Genomic DNA, 12,542 nt, shown 5'->3' on the forward strand with positions numbered 1-12,542 from the left:
GAGCAGAAATTTACTTTTGGGACCCTATTGACCCCCCACCTCTCACCCTACAGGGAATAGTGTTTTGTATCCGATTGCCTCCGAGTTTCCATTATGCACAGTGCAATCAGCAAACTATACATGGTAGCTTCATTATTTGCCCAGAAACCAAGCACTGATCTGCTGGAATGATGCCACCTGGCGACAGGATAGGTTAGGATGGGACCAGGGACCTGTGCTGGTCGTCATAAACCTTCCCTTGTTTCCTGTATGCTTTTTCAATATTGTATTTCCAATAACGACAAAAAATAATCTTCAATGGAAAAAAAATGTTTTCAATGTGTAGGTTAGGTGGTTTGATTAAAAAAGACTGTAAGAAGGAATATGCAACATGTGAGCACAATAGAAACTAAAAAATAGTTCTTAACAAGCCTAAAAACTAAGTTTTGACGCAAGGTTTCTCTACAAAACAGGACAGGACAAGATTAACTAATATTGCAAAAACCTGCCTTAGAAGTACTTAAACTGTGCAAAATTCCTAACAACTTTTAAATTTATCAAAGTACAAAATGTAATCGGCTTGCAGTGACCCTGGGTCTTTTGGGACCTCTGTGGGTTTGGGGCCCCAGGGCAGTTGCCCGTCTTGTTCAAAGACACAATCTGACTTGGAAAAAAATCAAGCTTTGGTTGTCCACACAAAGGCCATAACCTGTGACGAGGTCTTAATAGTTTCCTACGATCTCATTTCCTCCATTCCTTTGCAGCTTATTATTCCATGCAAGGTGTTCAGTAGCTTCATTGGAGTGTGAGCCTGTCAACCTAATAAAAGGTAATGCTACTTGTTCTTTCATGTAAGACAAAGAGTGTTATTCCTAGGAGGAGGATTGCTAATAACAGACTGTAACTCAGTCTCAGCTCTGCTTTCGTCAGCTCCTTTGTTACTTTTTTATGAAACCATACAGCACAGTGGGCTAATAAAACAGCCAGGCATTTAGTTTTCTATGTTCTGTTTGTCTTTCCCCCTCTCTCATGTGTTTAAATCCCTAAACACCACAGTACTTTGTCCTCACAGTGCTTTTCTCCTGAGTTTCCTCATGTCTGTGATCAGGTGTGTGGTTGTGCTCTAGAGACAAACAAAATATGTTAACAGCTGCCTCTCCCCACAGCTAACTAAACTAGGGTGTTGCTTTTATTTCACTTTATACCACGTCCGATTACGTGACCCAAACTGTCCTTTGACTGAGTGATTCAATTATGTAAAAGTGTGTGTGTGTGTGTGTGTGTGTGTGTGTGTGTGCGCACTGCTGTTCTGCAGGGAACGTTGGAAAACCAAATTTAAAGTGGGACAGGAAGCTTTTTCTTCTCCTCTGAACTACAGATCTCCATCCGTGTTTACGAGGTGAACCATGTTGAGATCTGAAAATCTAGATGGAAAATCCTTTCAACTGCTACATAAAATGACTTTTGAGGCATGAATAAAATATTAGTTTTTCTATTTAAAGGATTAAAGCCACAACAATCTATAAATAAGTATTTAAAAGACGAGAGTTAGTCGTTTCAAACAACGAAGGTTTAGATTTTATGACCTTGTCATTGTCTTCTTTAGTCATTTAGTCAAGTATGACAGTATTAGTCCAACTGCCTTGTGACTGCACGGTATTCAGCTCAGTCGCACTGAACTGGAACAGATAATCAAATAAACAGAAACAGAAAATCTAATTTGATTCGGATTACATAACTGATCTTTTCAGGATGGGCTTAACACTGACAGACAGCTGGACCTGGGTCATACAAGGTGAAAAACAAAACAAAAACAAAACAACATAAAAAAAAAGATCTGTCGACAAATCCAGACAAGAACCACGTCACTCCTCTGCAGCCGCTTAACACTGCAGTAAAACCTGGTTATGTGTCCTCTGGGAATCAAGATTGATGGTGAGAATTAAACGATATGTCTTACAACCAGAAACTTGCAGAAACTCTGCACACGCTCATTTGCAATTTTCCAACTAGTTAAAAGTTTGGAGTTAAATGCTTTTGGCTGCACGCGTCACTTTGAGTTCCCATTGTGTTTGCACATTTCCTCCCATCAGTGCCAGTTTGGGTGTGTTGTGAAGACAAATATTAAGGCTTCTAAAGAAGCCTCAGAGACAGCCTCTGGCATGTGGTCCTCCAGCACAGTCAAATGATGAGACTAGCAGCTTTTAGCTAGATGGATGATACCAGAGTTACTTTATCAGTGAAAAAAGGGCATCGCCCGAAGCGCTATAGAGGGCCTAGAGTAACATCCACACACAAACATACAGTGCTGATGGGTAGACATTCAGACACAGTTTGTACAAGATTCCTGATAATTATTAAATAGATTGAGTATTTACAATATACGCTAGGCTAACATTAACCAAAGAATCAATTGTATTCATGTATATTATCCAATATTTACATCTATAATTACGTTTGAGAATATTTACACAATATTTATGTGGATTTATCACAAGAAAAGAGTTGACACACAATCTAGAAAAACCCAATCAATACTGCAGAATATTTTCCACTATTATGTCAAAATGGCTAGCCAAAGTTTACTCTTTAGCTTAATTCTCACTAAAGGCACAAACAAGGCTAGCCAGGGTGTAGCCTTCAGCCTGATACACACCAAACAGATTCATGTAACACTGTTTCTACCAGATGATGTTGTTCGTTGTGCTTTGTCTTTTTTGAAATTAGCGAATAGTGCTTTGGATTTTATTACCTGTGCAAGGTTTGAAAGATGTTGAATTTGTGGCTCAGCGGTCACTACAGTAAGTGGCCCTGATGTCCCTGCTGTAGGGCCTGTAAAAAAAATACCTGTAGGGGCTCATTCACACTCATCAATTGAAACAAGTCTCAAACTTTGTCCTCAGTGATGATGATTGTTTTCCCAAGGATGAGACTTGTTCCGACCCCAAGTGTTTGCCTCTATTTTTTCTTTTACTTCAACCAGTTCCTCTCTATTTTTCACATTTTGCATTCTCTTTCAACGCGTGAATTTTCTGTTTGTCCTAGTCTTTCCTAATGGTTCCCATGTTGGCTCTCTGTGTGCACCACTAGTCCTCTCCCTGTAGCCTGAACAAGCTCAAGATTTACATGCAATTCATTTGCATTTACCTGTATCCTGAAGTCAGAATGCAATCAGTCAAAAGTGTAATCTGATTCAGTGTCTGAAAAAAAACATTCCTGTTCTCAGTATTCACGTTGCAGCTTGCTTCAATATTCAGACTCAATTTCAAGAGCAATACTCAGATGAAATAAATCCATCAAATCCAATTATAGCTTCATATGGTAGAGCATTATGTCAAATATGAGGATTTAAATGTTTAAGCGTATATCAAATAAATTGCAACAAGATCTTGAGGCCATTTGGGCTAATCCCTTCACTAAATATGCCCTTCAACCACAGGCTAGTATTTGATTTCCTGCGCTTTGGTCTTTGTCTCTCCACCTGTTCTGTCCGACTGTGATCTCTTTCTTTTCTCTCCCCTCCCTCCCCTCTTGTTTCTCTTAGCTGTAGCCGAGGTTCTCCATCTCATGGCGGTATCTTAACTCTGACACTTTTGCCTTGTGCTGCTTGCTCTCCAGATGCTGCCTGAAGTCTGTCTCCTGCTCGGCTCCGCAGTTGCACATGGAGCAGTAGAACTGTCCGCTGGGAGTCACACACATGGCCAAGTCCCTGGGGATGCGCTGCCTCGGTCTGGGGTTGTAGTACGGCCCTGGAGGGAGAAAGACAGGAGAGACGACGCACAGGACAGAAGAAGTTAGTTGTAGCTACACATTCATCATGAATGATGCATTAGGAGTGCTTTAATTAATTCCTTAATGGTTTTAGGCTACTGAATGAAATGTCAGAAAATGGTGAAAAATTTTAGAAAACAAAATTTTAGAAACATACTTAATTACATAACATTATACCTGCTTCACATCAGGATGTTAACGTTGTCATTGTGAGCATACTGATGTTACCATCGCGATACTTTTGATGGTGGGGTTCAGACACAAATATACAGCCCGAGCTGCCCTTTAATATACATACAGCCTGACTGTAGACTCTTAGTCATGCTGCTTTATAAATTACAAAATTAACTGGTTATTAAAATGTATTGATCCACTAATTGTTAGTGCAAATTAGATGTTTTCCATCTTCAAATCTTAGGCTGGGGACATGATTTTGAGAATAAACCAGCATCTGCAAACTTAATTATAACCTGATATATCACTGATGTGTGTGCTAAAGATACAGAAGTCAAATGGGATTACAACTAGGTTGATCATTGGAAAAAGAGTATTGCCTGTGTGTGTGTGTGTGTGTGTGTGTGTGTGTGTGTGTGTGTGTGTGTGTGTTACACAGAAAAAAAAGAGAAGGAGATAGAGAGAGAGAGAGATAAAAAAAAATAGAAAGCAGCGAGAAGGAAAGAACTGCAGGAGAGAGTGTAGCTATTTTGGGATTTGCCAATCAAGAAAACTGATTAAATCAGCAGAATGTTGTGAGTTCAGCTGCTAACGGTAGCTCGTCAGTACTGTATAGCTCATATGGGATTATTCGTTGTTTCACCACACAAATGTAGCCACTGTTGAGTTAATGTGTTGCACTGACACATACAGATCATGTTGTAGCTTATTTGTATTTAATGACAGTTTAACATTAGCAGTTAAAAATTAAGCAGACATTTGCATCTAGGTCCATGTCAGTGAGTGTCTGTTTTCAAGCCTCTTTTTTATTCATTGTTAATATTTTACCTGGCATGGAAGTAGGTAGCTGTGGACTGCGGCGGTTTTTCACCAGTCTGTATTCACTGCCATCTTTCCTGTTTCTTCTTGGGGCTGCCTCATTGCTGCCCTCCCTGAAACAGGCAGAGCCGGAGTCAAAATCCCTTCAGTTTGGATCAAAAGGTGAGTAAGACACTCTTTTTGTTTACCTTGGCTGATTTGGTAATTAACAAAGCCAAAACCAAATTTGTATTTAAGTTTGGGGTAACTGGGTAACTTAACCTGGGTAACTTGAATCTCGAGACAACTACTTTATACCTTTTTGGATCATTCAGATTTACATTAATGAACAGGACTAAAGCCCAAATATAACTTTATTATTTAATTACATATATTTTTCTGAGCTGCTTTTACTTCAGTTGTTGCTTCCAGGGGATTTGCAAGACAAATGCTAAAACCATACAAAAATAAGGACGAGACCTCTGTATGCTCAAAAAAGTTTCTATTCTTAAACCTACATGTTATTGGAGTTCTGTTGGGCCTCAGCGAGCCGTAGTTTCTTGGCGTGGTTCTTGCCCTGGTAGTGGGCCTGTGCAACTGCCAGTGAACTGAAGGAGGCGTCACACAGCTTACAATAGTCATTCTCTGTGGCCAAGATGACCCGGGTCGCCCCCTTATACTGCGCCTGAAAACACAGGACAAAGCAGTGCAGTGTAAATGGTGAGAGGAGTTCGGGAGTAAACCGTGTGAAAGAGAAGAAATACATTTTTGGGTCCGGTGGGAGGAAGAGAAGAATTTCTTGCACAGCTTCTTAAAACTGTAAAATATACAATGATGAAAGCTGTCAAATCATGATATAAATCACATACATGTCAATAATCATGTTGTTAGTTAATGAGGATAAGATAAGAAGATGAAAACCTTTAACACTTGCAGGTTATTTATTTTCCTTTTCTTTTTTCGAAGGCTTATTAGGTAACTTTCAGTCATGCAAATAGAATTGCAGGTACAAATACAATAAAACTGTTATTTGCTCTTATGTTAATTAATGCTTTCGTTCAAAGTGAACAACAATGACAGGAACACGCATAGTAGTAATGCTTCAACAACATGCAAAATCCTTAAACCTGCAATAACTGATCTTTTTCTGGCCACTTGGGGGCAGCGGACACAAGTTCGGAACACAACATTCACATGTCATCATCACCTTTGGAGTTGATATGGCAAACATTGGCTAATTTACACATTCAGCAGTTATGGAGAAACATTATCATACATTTAGAGTTGTGTTTCTGGCTGTCTGAGGTAAGTCCACATTAACACTCCTTTTAGCTCTGTTTTTGGTCTGCCCCAACTCCTGAGGCTCTTTAGGTGCTAAATACGCCAATATGTTCACCAGCTAGTATCTAACTTTGTCTGCCTGCTGCTTGGTGATGAGCACTGCTGCCTGCAATGGATAAAAACTACACTAAGTGAGCTGAAACTCACTATAAAGTTCTGTAAAGCCGAGCGGAGCTGCCGATTCAGATGATGAATCTCTGTAGGTTCATCCCTACAAGGGACCTCTTTCACATTGTCATTGTTGTTACATTGTCATCTCATACACAAATATATTAATTACAGCCACATTTAAGTCTAAGAAAATGTAACATTACAACAAAAATGTATGACATTATAATTGAATTTAACTAGTAAATTGTTCAGTGTTGAGCGGATGATGTGAGATTTCACTGAGTGGAGCAGAGTGACTCAGCAAGTTATTACCGCCTCCTCAGAGGGGAAACTACCTCTCTCCGCAGACTAGCCCCTCAACTAAAACTGTAACATTTACGTAGGTTGGTGTGCGTTGCTCAGTTTGTATCTGACCTGCCTGCCTGCGTCACTGTCGTTTGATCCTGAGCAGAGAGATGTCTGGCCAGTCGCCTCGAGGACTTCTGGGATCCTAATGGCTGGAGGCTGTTGACTGCCAGCGTAGAAATTTCTTAGCTTTTTACTGTGGTTCTTCCCCTAGACAGACAAATCAGGAGAATTTTGTGTTTATGTATGTATCTTAATATTTTACATGTTTTGTACATGTGCATTTCAACTGACCTGGTAGTGAGCCTGTGCCTGCTGAGCAGAGTTGAGGGTAACGTTGCAGAGTTTACAGTACAGTGGTTTACACAGTTCCCCCAACCCCGGAGAGTCTTCCTGCTCCTCCATCCCCAGCAGAGAGCACTCATCCTGCGGCTGCTCACTGGCTGGGGCTGCCTGTCCCGGGAGAGGACCGGGGATGAGGCAGGACATCGGGGCTGGGATGAGGGTCGGTCTTGGGAGCATTGGGGGCAGGTGTGAAGGGTCTGGGCCCGGGGCAGGAGGGGAGGACATGGGGCTGGGCGGGAGGGGGAATCGGCCGACTCCAGGTGGGGGTACCAGTGATTGTGCAGGGTTCAGAGGTGGAGGCCCCAACGGTTGTATGAGGTCCATGGTGAGAGGCACTATTGCTTGTGTGTGATCTACAGGTGGGGGACCCAAGGTGTGTGCCATTGGTGGAGGACCCAGTGGCTGACCTGGGGCCATCGAAGGGGGTCCTAAGCTGTGTGGGGGAGTAATGGGAGGATGTCTTAACGTGTGAGTAGCAGGCATGTGAAGAGGGCCTAGAGTCTGGGTTGAAACCATTGTCGGGGGTCCAATTGCCTGAGCAGGGGCAAGGGGTGGTGGGCCGAGAGGCTGCGTAGGTGCCATTGGCGGAGGTCCCAGCTGGTGCAGAGAGTCCATGTGGTGGAAAGGCTGCTGGGGATGGCTGAAGAGACTCAGAGGAGGCTTCAACATGGTCCCTGGACCTGTGGACAACAGAGGCATTTACATTACATTTAGAAATGGGCAGATATTACAAATCAAAGAGATTTCTTACAAGGAAATTCAGCAACCTTGATGAGGACGGCAATGTTGTATTGACATGCGTACTCCTATTGTCAAGAGAACTAGAAAGCATTCCGACAGTTCATGCAATAATAGAACATATTTTGAAGTTTTTAGCCATCCCAGGTTTGGTTGACTCGACTGCCACTTTGGTCCTGATTGAAATATCTTAACAACTATTGGATGGATTGTCATGAGATTTTGTATTTTTCCTAATCCTAATGTCTAATCTGGTGCCCCCAGCACAGCAAAATTACAATTTATCCAGTTAAATATCTCAATAGCTGCCACAGAATTGGGCACAGACATTCATGGTTCCCAGATAATGTATTTGAATATCTCTGGTGATCCCCTGGCTTTTACTCTGGCACCACCAACAGGTTGAAATTTGTGCTTTTGAGTAAAACGTCTAAACAAATATTGGATGGATTACAATGAATTGTGGTTCAGACATTCAAGTTCCCCTCATGATGAATTGTAGTAACTTTGTTTCAGCGTCAACCTTTCATCTGCTTTGCATTGGATTGGACTACTAGGTGGATATCGCCTATTGACAGCTCATCAAAAGAACATTGAGATGGAACTCGGCAGTGAAATTTAATAACCGATGTACAGTGACATTAAGAGAAGAAACATCTTTTTTTCTCTGAGCCCTGAGGCAGGAGAGATGTAAAGAGATGGGCGAATGGAAACACGTTCTCGGACAGAGAAGCTTCACACTCCAGCGGGCATCAGAAAGATTAGGCTGAGCCTGCAGCGCCTGCAGTCATGCATACGGGACATTACATACACATTCCTGTGCACACACACAAACAGAGACAGTGGCAATAAAAAATCCTCACGCTTCTCTGATCAGAAGAGATCTCAGCCTGATGTGGTGTGTGTGTGTGTGTGTGTGTGTGTCTGTGTGTGTGTACGTAGTAGGCATGAGGGTGTACGTATAAAGAAAATAAGAAACAGAGAGCATTATATTAGGGAAAGCAATGGGCTGATTTGTATGTATGTTCATTTGTGCCGCTCTATTGCTCCATTTTCTGTGTGTGTATGTGTGTGTGTATAGCCACATATATTGTCAGGTCAGTAATAGGCCAACAGCTGTGTCAAAACTTTCTGTGCTGGAAGGTTTTATGTGGGATCCAATTGGACACTCAATGGCAGTGATTCATAGACTCAAAATAACATCCCGAGGTGTTTGTGTTTCCGACTGCTGTTCGCTGTCAAATCGGTCCGTCCAGTCAGTCTGGCTGCCTGTCTGTCACCTAGCCTGCCTGACCTCAGGAGAAAGGTATGCTGGACAACGCACTGACCTTGCTAAGTTCCTGTCAACTGAGAGATTCCGTCAGGCTGGATGAGTTGCCTGCACATTAATAAAGTAATATTATGCAGCCGCTGCATACACTAAATGAAATCAGTTTCACGATTGGCATTGTGAGTTTTGTTTTGTAATATCATCCTTATTAAAGCTTTTACATTTGCTGTTTTGGGGAGCTTTTCACGAGGAGACGTTCTTTGGCATCCGGCAGAAGCAAACAGCGATTTATTTGTGATAAACATCAAAAGAAGTTTGAATTGGCCGTTGTGAGTGGAAAGTCTAAGAAAAGCATCTCTAACTTTAAGCTTCATTAACAGAAGAGTCAAAGAGAAAGAAGTCTCAGACACACTTAAAGTGCATTGCAGAAACATCCTTTGACAGCTTTAGAATCAACGATGAGGCAAAACAGGAAAAACCTGGTTTTAATGTTACAATACATACACAATTTAAATAAATGGACATACTATAGCCATTAAAAGGTTAAAAGAAGGCCCAAAAGGTATTGCATTAGGACAAGTTTTGAGAATTTTGGGCTTCAAATATGCATACATATTCACAATTTTCATTGAATGAGACCACCATGTTGTTGAATTAGACACCTCCTCAATGCTCAACAATCACTATTAACGCCAGCCAGAACCAGATCCACCAATCAACTTCCACATACTGCACATTATCAATCTAACCAGCAGAAATCTCATGACAACCCTTCAACCCTGATTGAGACCGCCTGCACAGCAGTCCTCAGAAACCTCACCGCAGCAGCAATTATGAGCACAAAGAGCGTCTGAACCTTTTTGCTTGATATCATCCATTAAGCAGTCAGGAGTACGCATTGTGCTACTACAAAAGAGATGACTAACATAACATGACTAACATGCATTTACTGCACATCACTTAAGGTAAACTTGAAGATGTTGCTGTCAACTGTGTTCCCCAACACTGCCTCCCCACGTCCTAAACTCTTTGCTGATGTTAGCTTGTGTAAAACTACTTTGCATCATGATTTCATGTAGCAATTCAGGCCCACAAAGTGCATTCTACAGAGCTGCAGCACATATGCATGCGCACAGCAGTGGACCTTGCTGCAAAGTCGAAGACAAAAAATGAACAACAATCAACTTTGCAAGTCAAAATCAGGCTTCTGTAATATTCTCTGAAGCAGAAGGCAGCAAGTGATCAGTAGGTTGACAACACATCATATTTGTGGAGCGATATTGTTCTCATAGTCTCAAAAGAATCAGCCAGAGTTGGACAAAAAGTAAACTACCTCAGAAGTTATTTATTAGTTCATCACTTGTCAGATATTGGTGTTTAGTCAGATTGACTAAACATTTGGTTTTAGAACCACGCCACAAAAAACCTCCTGTCCTGGAGTCTGTTAATATCATGGCCTCCATCGAGAATCTCTAAATAGGCCAAGTCTTTATTTTCTCTAGAGTTTTCTCTCGCTGTACTGTCTTGTGTCACATCAATTATGGAGCAATGAGAAGCACATGCCTCCTGCACTTATTCCATCTGCTTCACTGGGCCTCAGACAACCACAGAAAGCAGCAACATGCATCTCACTGTACTTTGCAATTTACTTACTGTACCTTTATAATAAAGCCGACCTTCCACTTTTATATCTCAGTAGCACCACATGCTTGAATGTCTTTCATAATAATTGAAATTGAAGTGAGTGGTATACTCATGTAAAGACTATGAGCACCAGTTACATAGTCATCTAAATGCTGACAAAAGCCTATCACAAGTTACCAGAGGCCAACATGTTTATTTTGGCTGAAAATAAGTTATAAAATCCAGTGGTATTCAATTGGTAATGATATAAAACAGAGAAAGGAAACCACATCCTCAGATTTGATTAATTAAGTTAATTAATGTTTGGTACTTTTACATGACGTAAATGATTGATAGTTTACCAAATTTGTCACAAAAAAAGTCCACCTTAATCATATGTTTCGGCACTATATACATTTGACAATGACTTCCACTAACTTCAATCTGAGCCGTTATGCAGTCTATGCAATGATGATGGTAGTTTAATGGCAGGGATATTGGATGGATTGATCAGTCTCATGCTGTAAATCTGGATCATCTGTGTGGCTACATGACCAGTATGACACATGCTGGCCTCAAGTCCTCAAAAAACAACAACACAGGAACGCCTGTGTTATCACCGACTGTGCAGGTGCAACGAAGGAACTCTCGCTGTGTAATTGCCACATGTCACCATCATCATCCGTGCAGATCAAGCAATGCAGTGAAGGAGCAGGAGCGATTCAGTCTCTATTTATATACCTGCTCTGACAACCACTTGATTGACTGCCATACCTCGAGAGATGAAAGTGAACATTGCACTGAGGCTATTCACTGTTTCAAATTACAGTCAGACATCAGCACAGACCTGGAGTCTCTCTTACAGTACAAGAGATCACTCGAGTATCTCGAAAACCTCAGATTTTGCATCGCAGCATTAATGCTCTATAAGCTAAACAGAATGATGGCTGGTGCGACCCTCTACATGGCATTATGATGATGACAGCATCACCAGGGCAGCCGGTTTCAACATCCACCTTCCTCATCTGGAAATGTCTCTGGCTAGATTTTCTCCATCCCAGCACATTACCGCAAAAGACTGCTGACAGTCAGAGGGGAGATCCTGTAAAGGCAAGCCTCTCCTTACCTGGCAAACGGGCAAGGTAATGCCTGCTGTCACCGTAGCTGACAGGCGGCGAGGTGTAATGTCTGCAGTAATCCGCACTCTGGTAGTACGCTGCATCCCCGTTCTTCAGCTGCAGCGCCATCATCGCAGTCACATCCCTTTGCCAACTTCTTCTCTCCAAAAAAAACCGGGCAGGATGGCAGTCTCTACCACACGCTCAGACACAGGCTCACACCGGAGGGGGTCACTCAAAGAGGAGAGCGAAATACAGAAAGCGTCAGGCAGCAACAATGCATGTTAAATGCACAGCATGCAAAACACGGTGCGTTTCCTCCTTCTCGTTAAACGTCGACAAATATGTTTTGAGATTTTTAAAGACAAAGACCCTTGTCGAGGATCTTCCAGCGCCCCCCCCCCCCTCCCCCCCTCTCCTTTTTGGTACAGTCCATTTCCGATGGCACCGCTGCTGATTTGCATGGGTGGCAATCATGACACATTGTATAAATATGTTACACCTCTGTGGTGCACCCTGATCACCCGTGCTTGTCTATTTATGAGTGTCAAATCTGCAGGGAAAAAAAGCCGGGGTGGTGTTGCAACTATAGTTGTGAAGAAGAAATGTAACCTGGGGAAATGGGATAACATATTGAAAACTACATGCAATAAGTAACAGTAAGTATTATTATTATTAGATAGTAATAATAACAACAACAACAATGATATAAGTGTGTTTATTGTTATTATTCGTATTGTTGTTAGTAGTATTACTAACTTATTTGATCGTATTATTGCCTACTACACTATTATTACTTTTTTGTAATATTTGCTGTCACTATTATTACTGTGAGCCATAAGACCATAATATGCTAGTGTGTTGGCTTTGAGTTAAGATGTTCTTTCTCACCTACATATGTATACATGTTAATGTATTGCTATTATTAT

At 41.6% G+C, this 12,542-nt stretch overlaps 1 protein-coding gene across 1 annotated transcript; it reads right to left on the reverse strand.

The window, feature by feature from the left end:
• Window positions 1-3,466: 3,466 nt before the first annotated feature.
• On the reverse strand, window positions 3,467-11,765 carry zmat3 (zinc finger, matrin-type 3). The gene is made up of 6 exons (XM_076087912.1): window positions 11,622-11,765; window positions 6,814-7,544; window positions 6,589-6,729; window positions 5,241-5,407; window positions 4,753-4,856; window positions 3,467-3,728 (listed from the first exon to the last, which is right to left on the reverse strand). The coding sequence occupies exons 1-6, from the start codon at window positions 11,743-11,745 to the stop codon at window positions 3,520-3,522; spliced, it is 1,476 nt and encodes a 491-aa protein (XP_075944027.1). The 5' UTR covers window positions 11,746-11,765; the 3' UTR covers window positions 3,467-3,519.
• Between the last annotated feature and the right edge of the window lie 777 nt (window positions 11,766-12,542).

The sequence above is a fragment of the Anarhichas minor genome, unplaced genomic scaffold, assembly GCF_050575085.1.
Source record: "Anarhichas minor isolate MPS153535 unplaced genomic scaffold, ASM5057508v1 ptg000010l, whole genome shotgun sequence".
Classification (NCBI taxonomy): domain Eukaryota; kingdom Metazoa; phylum Chordata; class Actinopteri; order Perciformes; family Anarhichadidae; genus Anarhichas; species Anarhichas minor.

What these genes read in the sequence shown, in the direction of transcription:
- zmat3 (XM_076087912.1), bottom strand. Translation starts at nt 11,745, where the DNA reads ATGATGGCGCTGCAGCTGAAGAACGGGGATGCAGCGTACTACCAGAGT. An exon ending in ACAGTGACGCAGGCAGGCAG is followed by an intron (nt 5,408 to 6,588) that starts GTCAGATACAAA and finishes CTGTGTTTTCAG; the next exon opens with GCGCAGTATAAGGGGGCGAC. An exon ending in GCTACCTACTTCCATGCCAG is followed by an intron (nt 3,729 to 4,752) that starts GTAAAATATTAA and finishes TTCTCCCTCCAG; the next exon opens with GGCCGTACTACAACCCCAGA.